Source organism: Chiloscyllium plagiosum, unplaced genomic scaffold (genome assembly GCF_037043375.1).
Source record: "Chiloscyllium plagiosum isolate Xiang-an unplaced genomic scaffold, Cpla_swu_hap1 HiC_scaffold_2, whole genome shotgun sequence".
Taxonomy (NCBI): domain Eukaryota; kingdom Metazoa; phylum Chordata; class Chondrichthyes; order Orectolobiformes; family Hemiscylliidae; genus Chiloscyllium; species Chiloscyllium plagiosum.
This window is the reverse complement of record NW_028270140.1, coordinates 124843920-124858518: the sequence shown is the minus strand read 5'-3', so window position 1 is coordinate 124858518 and position 14599 is coordinate 124843920. Positions and strand designations below refer to the sequence as shown.

Below are 14599 nucleotides of genomic sequence, written 5' to 3'. Positions count from 1 at the left end.
GCTTATCTGTTGCCCAACTCCATGTGTGCATCTCTTAATACCTTTGTTAACAAAAAGGTATCTCAGACATAAAATTAATAACATTAATGACTGATTGAGCAAAGGTTTGTCAGGGGTGTGAAAAAGAGTAGCAAGGAATAAGGGGTGAAAAACAGGAAAATCACTAGGGGCCATGATTTTTCTCCCTGGCCCAGACCAGGAGCTCTTAATAAGAAATCACAAATAGAATCACAGAATCATAGAAAGAAAACGTTAATCCCAGCAGTTGTGAGCTTTAAGAGGCTCTGACACAAACGTTATCAAGCTGTTTCCTGGAAGTAATTGAAGAGAGGGTGTTACATCAATGCTGATATCACACACGATGTAATACTAATGAGGTTTAAAAATTTTCTTCATTCTTTCCATTGATCAAACTGGGGATACCTAGGTTCAAGCATCACTGTTACAGATACATGCAAACACACAGAAATTCAGACTTCTATACAAACATCTTACAGTGATCGACCTTCATGCTAACCTACACCCTCCCCACATAAAGAACATGATCACTGGTGGATGCCAAACTGAAGAAGTCAATCCACATTCAAAGTGTTACAGGGCAATTATCCTAACAGAGTCCAGGCTGGGAATGATAGATAATGGGCCAGTCATCAAAACATGAAAACATCACCGGGACCAATGCTGTTAGAAAAATGTATAACATGACTGATGAGCAACTTCATCAATTTGAATACAGTAGTCCTAAATGCTACTTTTGATTCTTTCATATTGGTAGCTTACTGTGAATTATTAATGTATCAGGAAAGCAGAGGGACATGAATATACATGCACTGGCAGCAACTGTGTCCAGCAAGGGATTAATCTCCAAACAACTTCATGGTGAAAGTTTGCACATTCTTCAAATGTGATGTCAATCTAGTCGCTGTGACCATGTTAAATTATTCTTCCTCAACCTCTCTGCATTATTTGTCCTCTTCCAACACTCGCTCTACAGGGACTAACACAGTTGGACTTAAGTTTTGTATTAGTATTTCTATCTAGAATCAAAGAATCCCTACATTGTGGTAGCAGGCCATTCAGCCCATCAAGTTCACACCAGCCCCCTGAAGAGAATCCAACCAAGACTCACATCCTACCCTATCCCTGTAGCTCTGCATGGCCAATCCACCTAACCAAAGCATCTTTGGATTGTAGGAAGAAACCAGAACATCCGGAAGAGCAAGGGAGACACAGGGAGTATGTGCAAAGTCTACATAGAGGTTTGCCCAAGACTGGAATAGAACCCAGGTTCTTGGCGGTGAGGCAGTGATGCTAGCTAACCACTGAGTCACCATGCTGACCTGTCACTGCTAAAGCATCTCTAACAATCATATTCTTCTCATCTCTGCATCTGGAGAGGCGACAGATCTAACCTTAGCTCCTGTCCTTTCTCCATCTACAAGCTGTCCTTGATGATTTTGTCCCACTGATCTAGGGGCACATTTCACAAACAGTCTACAGACTCCCAGCTCTGAGAGTGTGTTGCTGGAAAAGCACAGCAGGTCAGGCAACATCCAAGGAGTAGGAAAATTGACGATTCAGGCTGGATCTCTCCATCAGGATGAAGGGCTCCGGCCTGAAACTCAATTTTCCTGATCTCCAGCATCTGCAGACCTCTGTCTCTGAGACTTTCAGCTCTGTCTTTCTGTCACTTGTCTCAATCTCTCCAATTGTTTTCTGTTAGATGTCTAACATTGGGGCTTGGATGAGAATGAAATTCTTCAAGTTAAACATGTGTCAACACCAAACTTGGCCAATTTTTCCACGGAATGGCAATCTCATACAGTTTGCCACTCTACCCCTTCCATGTTTCTGGGAGGAGATATTGCTCAGGGTCATTCCAAAATGGAAATCAGTACTTCCAACGTACCAAACCATCAGAACAAGGCAAACCATGCCCTATCTTCAAAGCAGTCAGCTGCTATATTCTGACATTTAAAGTTTCTGACAGCCATTTGGACAGTTGCTATCAAAAAGTAAGTACGTAAGTGGTATTGAGAGAGTATTGAGAGAGTAGGGTGACAGGTAAGTAGAATGCCAGGTGGGTTTGATGTCAGGATCCAAAGTCATTCACATTCCAATTGAGTAGGATGCCAGTCGGTGTGATGCTAGATGAGTAAGGAGGATGCCAGCTCAGTAGGGTGTCAGCTGAGAAAGGTGCCCAATGAGTATGGTATGGCCACCAGGTAGAATATTTAACAAGAAGTAGTCAGACAACAGAATGCTCTTGGGTGTTAATTAGAACATTGAACAATACAACACAATGCAGGCCATTCGGCCCACGATGTTGTGCCAAGTATATATCTTAATCTAAGATCAATCTAATTGACACACCTCTCAATTTACTGCCATCCATGTGCTTGTCCAGCAGTCACTTAAAATGTCCCTAATACCTGAGTCTACTATCACCACTGGCAGCGCATTCCACACACCCACCACTCTCTGTGTAAAGTACCTACCTCTGACATCTCCCCATACCTTCCTCCAATCACCTTAAAATTATGATCCCTTATGACAGCTATTTCTGCTCTGGGTAAAAGTCTCTGGCTATCTACGCTATCTATGCCTCTCATTACCTTGTACACCTCTCAATTACCTCTCTTCCTTCTACTCTCCAGTATGAAAAGCCTTAGCTCACTCAACTTCTCTTTATAGGACAGACCCTCCAAACCAGGCACCATCCTAGTAAATCTCCTCTGCACCCTTTCTAAAAAGTGTTCACATCCTTCCTATAATGAGGTGAGCAGAACTGGACACAATATTCTAAGTGTGGTCTAACCAGGGTTTTATAGAGCTGCAGCAAAATCTTACGGCTCTTAAACTCAATCCCCCTGTTAATGAAAGCCAAAATACCATATGCCTTCTTAACAACCCTATCAACTTGGGTGGAAACTTTGAGGGATCTATGTACATGGATCCCAAGATCCCACTGTTCCTTCACACTGCCAAGATCCTGTCTTTAACCCTGTATTCAGCATTCAAATTCGACCTTCCAAAATGAACCAATTTGCATTTATCCAGGTTGAACCCCATCTGCCACTTCTCAGCCCAGCTCCGTATCCTGTCAATGTCTTAGTGTTGAGGGCTGCGCAGGCTACAACATCTACAACTCCACCAACCTTTGTGTCATTGGCAAATTCACTTACCCACCCTTCCACATTTCATCCAAGTCATTTATAAAAACTATATTAAACAGCGGCCCAAGATCAGATCCCTGCGGGATACTGCTGGTCACCAACCTTGAGGCGGAATATTTTCCATCCATTACCACTTTGTTGTCTTCTTTCATCCAACCAATTCTGTATCCAGACAGCCAAATTTCCCTGTATCCCATACTTCCTAACTTTCTGAATGAGCCTACCATAGGGAACTCTCTCAAATGCCTTATTGAAATCCAAATATACCACATCCACTGCTTGACCTTCATCAACTTGTCTCGTCACATCCTCAAATAACGCTTGTGAGGCATGACCTGCCCCTCACAAAGCCATGCTGAATACCTTTAATCAAACCATGTTTTTCCAAATAGTCATAAATCCTATCTCTCAGAATCTTTTCCAGTACCTTGCTTATCACAGAATACTGACTAGTCTGTAATTCCCAGAGATTTCCCTATTCCCTTTCTTAAACAAAGGAACAACATTCGCCTCCCTCCAATCATCTGGTAGTACTCCCAAGGAGAGGGAGGTTGCAAAGATCATCGCCAGACCTGCAGCCAACTCATTCCTTGCTTCCCATAGTAACATTGGATATTTCTGGTCCGGTCCTGAAGACGTATCTATCAGAATGTCATCCTGATGAAGAGTTTATGCTTGAAACGTCAACACTCCTGCTCCTCAGATGCTGCCTGACCAGCTGTGCTTTTCCAGCACCACACTTTTTGACTCTGATCTCCAACAACTGCAGTCCTCACTTTCTTCAAAATGGCCATCAGTGTGTCTGGTAGCTCGAGCAACTCAGCAAACAACCAATCCAGTAGTAGCTAAGACTGTTTAGACTACTTACAGTGTGGAAACAGGCCCTTCGGCCCAACAAGTCCACACCGACCCGCCGAAGCGCAACCCACCCATACCCCTACATCTACCCCTTACCTAACACTACTGGCAATTTAGCATGGCCAATTCACCTGACCTGCACATCTTTGGACTGTGGGAGGAAACCGGAGCACCCGGAGGAAACCCATGCAGACACGGAGAGAATGTGCAACTCCACACAGTCAGTCACCTGAGGCGGGAATTGAACCCGGGTCTCTGGCGCTGTGAGGCAGCAGTGCTAACCACTGTGCCACCGTGCCGCCCTTAGATTCCCTTCCACTAAGATTCCCTTCCACTCCTCCTTGCCACCTATCGGATTCCTCCCATTGATCGACCAGGTCATATTCTCTACCTCTCTTCATCTATCCCCACTTCACCACCCTGTCCCCGTCACCCCCAATTTCTGCAGCTCCCTTTACACCCACCCTCAGTTGTGGAGAAGGGTTACATCCAAAACGTTGACTTCTCTACCTCTGCTACTTGGCTTGCTGTGTTCTTCCAGCCTCCTGCTTGTCCACCTTGGTTTCCAGCATCTGCAGTTGTTTTGTCTCTACGTAGATTAGTCTCCCATTCCCAGTGAATCATTATCATCCTGACTACTCTCAGCCATCTGCTCTGCCACTGACAGGGGAACTGGCAGAGTGGATGATGAGGGAGCAGCAATTCCATCATCCTAACAAATGCTATAGATGCCTCTCCCATAGAAGCCCAGCTATTCCCCCTAAAGTTCTCCCAGTCTTTGTGAGAACAGAGTTCTTTCCCGAATCACTGAACTTTACCCAATGATTAATAGCCTTTACTTCATGGGATAAGATTGCTATGGAAACAGGAATTCATTAGGATTTTAAAGGTTAGACATGCTGTGATTTTAGCACACATTACAGGAGTGATTTTATGCATATGGTCAGATAGCAGGGAAACCTTGCACACATTTAAAAATCAGCCGTATTTGTTAATGTGTATATAAATTTATCTTATTATAAATCTCAGATAGAGTGGGCATTTCATATACGTTTTGAACTCTAATTTCCATTGTGAAGTTTGAATTCCAGCAACCTGGCATTATTAATGAGAGAACACCCCTGTGATTTTTACATTCATAGTATAGTGTTAGGATGTGTCAGGAGCACTCTGATGTCAGACGTAGCCCTGCAAGATGTGCGATCTGTAATCTCAAACAAACAGAACATTAGCAGAGTCAGATCCTTCTCCATTCATAAAGGTTAGAGACTGAAAATGGAGCACACTGGGCTCCTTGGAATCTGAGGAAGTCTAATGCTCCCTTCTCTAACTTTGGGAAAATGCTAAGGACACTGATGTAAAGAAACTCTGGCATTTCTCTGATAGAGTTTCATACAGTAATGGAGATCTCTCACTGCTATAAGCTGCTGCAACCTGGAAGGAAGTTGTTGTAGAAGGTTAAAGGTCAAGATGACCTTGACAACCATGGGGAGTGCTCTCCATTTCTTTCCTTGGATGGAAGCTCCACTTATGATTGAATTAGGTGATAGTGTTCAGTGATGGTCACCTTGGGGAAATGCCAACTGGCATGGAGACAGTAGATAGCCAACAGCTTTTCCCCCATATTCAATGAGAGACCATAGGCTTAAGGTGAGAGGGAAGAAATACAAAAGGGTCCAGAGAGAAAATTCTTTCACACAGAGGATGGCGAGTTTCTGGAACGGGCTGCCAGAGGTGATGGAAGAGAGTACAATTTCATCATTTAAGAAATATAGACAGATACATGGATGGGATTGATATGGAGGAATATGGACCAAAAGCAGGCAGATGTGACTAGTTTAATTGTGAAAACTGGGTGTCATAGGAAAGTTTGGCTGAAGGACCTGTTTCCAGGCTATAGATATGTATGACTCTATAACTGCTTAAAGCAAGGGTTCCCAAATTGTGGGTGGCAACTGGGTGAGACTTGGGATTTGTTAAGCCCAAGGTGGCAATGGCAGACATGGAGCTTGGACTGAGGTTTGAAAGCCAGCAGATCAAGTTAAACTGATGGTCTTTTCTTCATTGATGGTAATGGCTCAATTGCCCACATTAGAATTCAGGGCAGGTCACTCCAGAAGAGCTGAAGAGGCTGCCAAATACCAATGCCATCTGGTTGAAAAGGCTTACCTCAGTGAGTCAGCACTGGATCTGAAGTTTAAAAATAATTAATAAGACAAAACAAAATGCAAAATTTCTAATTGCTGATAACAGAACTAGACTGAGTTGTGAGGAGGGTGTAAGGAGGCTTCAAGATGATTTAGACAAGTTGAGTGAGTGGACAAAACATGGCAGATGCAGTACAATGTCCTCTAGACAACTCCCATTGAGAAGCCACCTTGATGCTTTTGACAGGTCTCTTTGACAGATGCTTGCTTCTGGCAATTAATTTTTCACAGGTCTGTTGACAATTCCAATGTGCATTACAGTAATGAATATATGTACTTTTTACATACATTTATGCCTATTTTTAATAATTCCTAAACTCACCCAAAAGAGACTTGGCTTACTCCAAACATATATGACCTTCACCATATGGCATCTCAAACCCTGCACCCAGTAAGTGTCCTGGGTCCAAACCCCAAGGTATGCCTTACATCTTCAAAAGGGCACACTGAAAGTGAAAGAAATGTTCTTAATTCTAATTTGCTCTCACCAGGTCTACTCTGCACATTGGGATTCACATTCCAAGGCTATCAAAATTCCTCTTCGGTGGAGGCAGCTATTGATTTTACATGGTCAGCTGCCTCTATAAAGCAGAAGTCTTGACTCAACCCCATATTTATCCTTATGAAAATGGGAAATGATGTGTTTAAGCTTGGGACTTGTGAATTCCAGAATTGTCTACCATTTTGTAATTTGAGAGCCTCTCCATCATGGAACAAATCAGTTGTTGAATGGAGAAAATGGGCAAATACATCCAAGTGTAAGCCAGCTGTCAATAAGGAAAAGCCATCATGTGGTAGTTGAGATCTTGAAAAAAAAATTCAACCCTTCTGCCGATTAGTGTCATGAGTTGTGAGGTGGATTTTTCTGGAATTTAGAAGAATGAGGGGAACACATCGAAACCTATAAAGCTCTAACAGGACTAGACAAGGTAAATACAAGAAGCATGTTTCTGATGGCAGGGTAGTCCAGAACCAAGGGTCATAGTTCAAGGATATTGAAAAGGCCATTTAAGACTGAGATGAGGAGAAATTTCTTCACCCAGAGAGTGGTGAGCCGTTAGAATCTCTGCCATAGAAAGTGGTTGAGGCCAAAATCTTTGGTGTTTTCAAGGAGTTAGATATAATTCTCTGGGCTAAAAGGATTAAAGGGTATGGGGAGAAAGTGGGATCAGGATTCTAGATTTGATGATGAGCCATGATACACTGAATGGTGATGCAAATTCGAAGGGCTGAATGGCCTACTCCTACTCCTTTTTTAATGTTATTATGTTCTTCACATGGTGAGTTAGTACTGGGGCCAATTTCACAAAGACTCTAATCAATACTTTTGGCAGTTTATTGGATAGTCAGTTCAATATGGCAGCTTTCAGAACAGAAGGAGCATGTGCCTTTCTGTCACTATGTAGGATCGAGGCTGCTATCAGTCACCAATTTTCTCAGTTATTCTGTCAAAGGTAACACCATTATAATAAGACTGTTATGTGTGAACATCGTAAGTATAATGGACAATTCAAAATCATTATCCTAAAAATAATCTAACCATGAATCAGATTGTTCTGTGATTATAAAAAACAGCAATTACTAGAAATATTCAAGTCTGTCAGCATCTGTGGAGAGAAAGCAAAGTTAACGTTCCAGGTCTGGTGACCCTTCTTCAGACCAGGTTAACTCTACTTTCGCTCCACGGATGCTGCCGGATCTGTTGAGATCTTGCAGCAATTTCCACTTTTGTTTCTAATTTCCAACATCCGCAGTTCTTTGCTTTATTTTGTTTCCTGATTAGCCATCGACTCCACTGTTTTCTAAAATTAAAAACATCAATTTGAACAAAACTCTCACTTAACATTTTGAGCAGTACCATTGATTTGTGCTCCCACCCCTCCCCCAGTCCACGGAAACGAATGGTAGAATTTACAAACTGAATATTTTATTTTTCCAGGCATACCTGCGCTCTTCTGTGGGCGGTTCGGATTTCAACAGAGTCTGCAGTCTGTGGCATTTTAGTGAACAAGGCTGGCAAATTGTGGGCGACACCTGCCTGTGTACAGTCAACATAGAGCTCAGCTGTACTCGGCCCATGCTGCAGGCCCTTCAGTCTGAGCAGGACAGCATGACGTTTCCCATCTGCCAGCTGGACATTGTGAAATGTGGTCACCTGGGGCTTCCCATCATTCTTCACATAGCGAAGGCTGGCTGTAAACAGAAACAGAGAAACAAATGAGGCCATTCCTATATCCTGATACAAACAGGAGGATAACACCTTCAAGCCCCGCTTACACTTAAAATACACAAAATAGTTTCAGAATTCATCATAAATCTTGGGTTAATGATGGTTTTTAATAACGGATATCCCAAACATTATTACAAGGAACTGACTCTGCAAGGGAACTGGAAACTCCAATGGAAACCTATTATAGCCATTATTGTTGGAAGTGCAGGTGAGAAAAGGAGATGTTTGCAACCAGAAAATAAAATCCAGAGGTTAGCTCTTCTCTCCCAGACTATTTTGCAGTAGCAGACCGCTGAAGCTGAGGCCTAGTGGATCCTGATGGGCAGAAATGGTGATTGGGGCTAAATTAATTATCCATCATCTACACTCAAGTCTCATCTATTGATTCAAAGACCAAAAGATGGAGGTTGTGCTAGGCTGAATAAATAAAATTGAAGAAAGTAAAGATTTTACTTGGGGACATTCCATCAAAAGTGCTGGCAAGGGAGTCACTGAGAAAATTATCAGAATTGTGGTGTGTGATTGGCCAAAGACTAAGCCACTGGAAATTGTTTTTTTTTCCAGTGCCAGATGCTGTTGGAAATAGAGTTGGAAGCGCAGATTGAGTTCAGAGGTGAGAAGGAGAGAGTAGAGAAACCACGTCACATGGCAAGGTTCAGTGGGTTATCATGAGTATGGAGGCAAAAGTGGGTAGGAAGAAGGAAGGCAGTGAAATTAGAGGATCACTGAGAAAGTTAATTCAGATGAAGAAGGATATCTCAAAGGCTAGGGATTCTCTCACTATAGAGGCTAAAGTAGGAAAGAGGAAGGATATCTTGTATAAAAACTCAGGATGGAGATTGGAGTAACAAAATCTTAAAGGAGATGTAAGAGAGATGAGGGCAAGGTCAGATGTCTGAAATAAAAAGGTCAGTGGAGTAGGGAGCAACATTAAAGTGCAATTGCTGGAAAGGAACCATAGTGTCAATATATGAAAAAGGGTGAAGGCTTGGTGGAAATTATCAGGATGGAGGCTTCAGTGAAATATAAGGCATAGCCAATCAGGACACAAATTATTGTCAAAACACTTTGCCAATGTAATTGCCCAAGCACAAAGAAATTTAGCAATGGTTTCGTTCACAGTGAATGAATATCCTGGACGAAGGTGAGGAGATACCTCCATAATGTACAGGCTCAAATTTGTGTATAATGTTAATGATCAGTAAAATCATAGAGTCAATACAGCACAGACAGAGGCCATTCAGCCTGCAGTGTCCAGCCAGCTCTGTGGAGAGCAAGAATCAGTCCCATTCCCCTGCTTTACCCCTGTGCCCCTGCAAGTGTATTCCCCTCAAGTGATCGTCTAATTTCCTTATGAAATCATTAATTATCTTGGCTCGGCAGTAAGTTCCAGTTCGCGACCACTCGCTGAGTAATACTACGCTTCCCCACATCCTCCCTGCATGCCTTACCCAAAGCCTTAATTCTGTGTTGCCATGTCCTTGTACTATCAGCCAATGGAAACAGCTTTAATTTGTTCAACTTGTCTAAAGAGTTAGTATTAAGATCACCTAGATATTTTAAAGGGCTCAGGTGGTTTGAAGAAAAGTCATACCAAACTCGAAATGTTAACTGTTTCTGCTTCCACAGATGCAGCCAGACCTGCAGAGTTTCTTGAGTGTTCTCTGTGCTTGTTTGAGGTGGCCTGCTGTATTTTAAACTGTTTTCTAGCTTTATCAGGGCTTGTGAATATGTTTAGCAACGTGTGTGTGCAGCTCATCTACCTCATTGCAAGATGTAATCTTGTACCTAAGGTTGATGCAAATGGTGACCTAAACCATGGCTAAATGTTCAAATGCTAAAATGATGCATTTATAGTATAAGTGTAGCGTCAGTGTGAAATAGATCACAGCAATGCTAACCTTCTGTAACATTAAAGCTCAAAATCGCTCAGAAGTGAAGCAAGGTGAGAACCCTTCTCCCAGGGGATATCATTCTATTTAGCCTGCTGACAGACTCAAACTTTTAATTCAGGCTTCATTTACATTTACCTCAGTTTTGCAACATTGATGCATGGCTACAATTATTTGCATTTACATAGCTTCTTTAATGTATTAGATATCCTTTCTCCAAGGATGTTTTAACACAATTTCATAACAAACCACAAAAGCCAATGTTAAAACAGATGATTAGTTAAAGTAGTAAGTTTTAGGCAGCATTTTACAGAAACAAAGAGACAGAGAGGTAGGGAAGCTTACTGACAGATTTCCAAAGCTTAGTACCCATGCAGCTAAAGGGGATTGGTTACAAGTAGAGATTTCCAAGAAACCAGAATTGGAGGAGCACAAGCAATTTTGAAGGATCTTAGAGATGTAAGAGGTAGGAAGTGGCTTGTGGCATAGTCGTGGAAAGGTTCATAATCAAGGATATATTTGAGGAATTGCAGGAGTGGAAGCCAATGCAGTTTAATGAGCACAGCAGTGGTGATGAGCAAACTTTGATACAAGTTAGGATAGGGGCAGCAGAATTTTGAATGAGCTCAAGTTAGTGTAAGTGGAAAAGGGGAAATTGGTCACAAAAACATTGAAGCAGTCATATCATGAGATGACAAAGTCATGAATGAGGGGTTCAGTAATAAATGAGCTGAGGCAGGACTGGGAAGATGCAATTTTAGGAGGTGCAAGGAAACAGTCTTGGTGATGGAGCAGACATGTGGTCAGAATGTCAGAGAACCGTAAACTCATTGAAAGTTTACTGCAGAGAAGGAGGCCATTCAGGACTGTACCAGTGCTCTGGAAGAGTAGCTCAATTAGTCCCTCTCCCCCACCTTTCCTCCATCACCGTAGAAATATTTTCACTTCAGATAATTATCCAATTCTCTTTTGAAAATTGGATTTAATCTTCCTCCATTGCTCTTTCACCCAGAATATGTCAGACACTGTAAAAAATATTTCCCCTCATGCCACTGGTTGCTTCTTTTGCTAATCACCTTAAGTCAGTGCCCTCTGGTACTGACCCTTGCACCAGTGGTAAGTAATATTTTCTTCTTCTCTATTGTGTTCAGACCTTTCTTAATTTAAAAGTCTTCAACCAAATCTTTTATTTTTCTCTAAGTAAAACAGCTTACTTTCTCCAATCCATCTATCTACCTGAAATTGCTCATCCCTGGACCTATTCTCGTGAACCTTTCTGCACACTATCTAATTCCTTCTCATCCTTTCTACAGTGTGGTATCCAGAACAACATGCAATATTCCAGTTGAGACTCAACTGGAATTTTTTACAAATTCATCGCAACTTCTTTAGTTTTGTACTAGATGCTAGCTTTGACAAAGCCTAGGATCCCATATACTTTATGAACACCTTTTCAACCTGTATTCCACCTTCAGTAATGTCTGCACATTTACCTCCGAGTCCCTTTGCTCTGGCTGCCCCTTTAGAATTGTACTCTTTATGTTAAATTGACTCTCATTATTTTTCCTACATAAATGAATGGTTTCATTCTTCACTGACTTAGATTCCTTCTATCAACTTGTCTACTTGTTCCACGAGCTTTGTCTAAATTCTCATTCAGGGAAACAAAAAACAGAATTCTGTGTTGGGACGATAAGTGGGATCACTACCCCTAAACACTCCTCCCCTAGAAGTAAGGCTGGTACATAGCTGACAGACAAATAAGAAGTCTGCCAGTCAGACATGGCACCCTCCCCCAGGAGTTGTCAGACAATCTGAATACGTCATTTTAAGAAGGGTGACCAATGGGGCAAGGGGTGGAGGCTGGGTGTTTTGCCTGTCAGCCAAAGGGTGGGTGGAAAAGCACTGGCTGGGCCCATCAGTTTGGACTTCAACTCTTGCTCAAAACGTGCTTGAGGGAGGTATGTAAAGTCAAGCCTAATATCTCAGTGTCTACCTTATCAAACCCCTTCATGATCTTGAGTATTTTAATGGGAATACTGTTATTCTTCTGAACTCTGGACAATAAGCCAACTTTAAGCACAGCCAACTTTTCCAGTACAATCTCTTTATAGGAACATACAGAAGTCAACTTTTAGCTCACTCAGAATCTCAACTACATTCTCTTCCACTATGACTTGAGCAGCAGTATATTTGTCAGTAAAGATAGATCCCAATATTTATTTAGTATCTCAGCAGTGCTCTTGTCTCCATGCCTATATCCTCTTTTTGATTAACAGTCAACCATGATTCTCATTTTTCCACCATTTTAATTGTTATATGCCTGTAGAAGACCATCGGATTACTTTATATGTTAGCTGCCAGTCTCTTCTCTTTCTCACCATGTTTCTCTTATTCTTTTCTTTACGTCCATTTTGAACCTTCTATATTTAATTGAACCTTCTATATTCAACCACCTGACATCTGCCAGATTCCTCATCTTCACTGTTCTCACCTGGAGTGCTCAGGATTGATTTGTTCCATTTTTCCTTTTCGTGGCAAATCTCATGGGATTATCTCAATATTGTAAGTAGTATTGAAAGCCAATCTTTTGTTATAATTTACCTGTCCTCACATTTAATTATTTTGATTCTGGATTGTATCTTATCCTATCTCATAGCTAAACATCTCACAACACCAGGTTATAGTCCAATAGGTTTATTTGGAAGCACTAGCTGTCAGAGTGTTGCTCCTTCATCAGATAGCTAACAGCTACCTGAGCAGCACTCCAAAAGTTATTGCTTTCAAATAAACCTGTTGGACTACACCCTGGTGTTTGTGATGTTTAATTTTGTCCACCCCAGTCCAACACTAGCTCCTCCATATCATGTATTTCATAGCTAATCTAATCTAATGATACTATGATCATTTTCTCCTAAATGTTCCCTTAATGTCACTTGATCCTCTTCATTTCCTCAGAATTGGAACCAGTAGTGCCTCCTTTCTTACTGGGCCAGAAACATACAGATTCTCTTAACAGAGAAGTATAGGGTGTTTTGAACCTTGGTCATATTGAACCAAGTGATGCAGGATAGGAACATTTCCACCAGGTGCATTTACAGTGTAACTACACTGCTGGCATGAAGCAGATACTCTTTATATTTTAGCGTGGTATTGCATTTGAATCCAGATCAGTGTCCATACATCATCGAGACTCCAAGCCTCTTTACAGCTTTCTATCAAATGTATGCAGAGGGGCAGCATTCTCGCAGTGAGGTGGGAGTGACTGCGGTTGACGGGGTATACTGCAGCTACTTACCAAAGCTTCTTCAGCAGTGTGTCAAAAACCCGAAGGTTCACCTACCAGGAGGACATGGGTTACAGGTGCATGGAAACACCTTCACCCTCCAGGTTAAACACCATTGTGCCTTCGACTAATATTTCTGTTCTCTTTTGTTGTTGTTCGGCCAAACTCCTACAACTCTCTTCCTCGTGCCAGATGTCGCACAGGTTTACTTATTATCCAACGGGTTTATTTAAACTCGTTGGACTATGACCTGGTGTCATTTGACTTTTGACTTTGCCCACACCAGTCCAACACTGGCATCTCTTCCTCATAGTATTATAGGACCCCTCAGCCACGTGAAAAGACTTGAAAAACGTTTATGCATTACTTGTATCTTTCACTACAGGAGATCCCAGAATGATATCCTTTTGAAGTGTAGTCAGTTATGATGTGGAAGTAATGGGCAAGGTTTAACCTCTTATCCAAATGTGGGACTTAAACCCACAACCTTCTGATGCAGAGGTGAGATTCCTGCGAACTGATTGGTTTAGAAGACCTCACCACAACATTTTAAGGACAACTCGAAATGGGAAATAAATACCAGTGTTGCTTGTGATGCATGCATCCTGGAAATTAATTTTTGAAAATGATTAAAACTCGTCTTCTTACCCTTATTCAGTCGACCCAACACTGAAAATTCAAAGTACTTAATGTTGCTTCTGGTGGAATAAAGCCCAAAAATGGCAGCAAGTGTCTTTGGTTGCAGTTTGAATGTTGCCAGGATATAGAATTCATTCACTGCAGGAGGTTCAGTCAGAGCTTGCTGTAGCAGGTCCACATAACCTCTGTGCTCTGACAGAGAAAGAAGGTCAAGAACTGCAAAATAATTTCAAAGAAAAAGCTCATTAGGCACATAATGTTCCAAAATTCTGCTTAAACAGTGACGCTGGACCAACAGATAAATGACTGAT

General features: G+C 41.8%; 1 protein-coding gene across 1 annotated transcript in view; it reads right to left on the bottom strand.

The window, feature by feature from the left end:
* thbs4a (thrombospondin 4a) overlaps nucleotides 1–14599 on the bottom strand; it is a 125960-nt gene that overhangs the window by 100656 nt on the left and 10705 nt on the right. Inside the window, exons 2-3 of the mRNA XM_043706705.2 lie at nucleotides 14298–14504; nucleotides 8187–8434 (exon numbers count right to left, since the gene is read on the bottom strand). Coding sequence (XP_043562640.1) covers nucleotides 8187–8434; nucleotides 14298–14504 — 455 coding nt within the window. The remainder of the gene's footprint in view (nucleotides 1–8186; nucleotides 8435–14297; nucleotides 14505–14599) is intronic.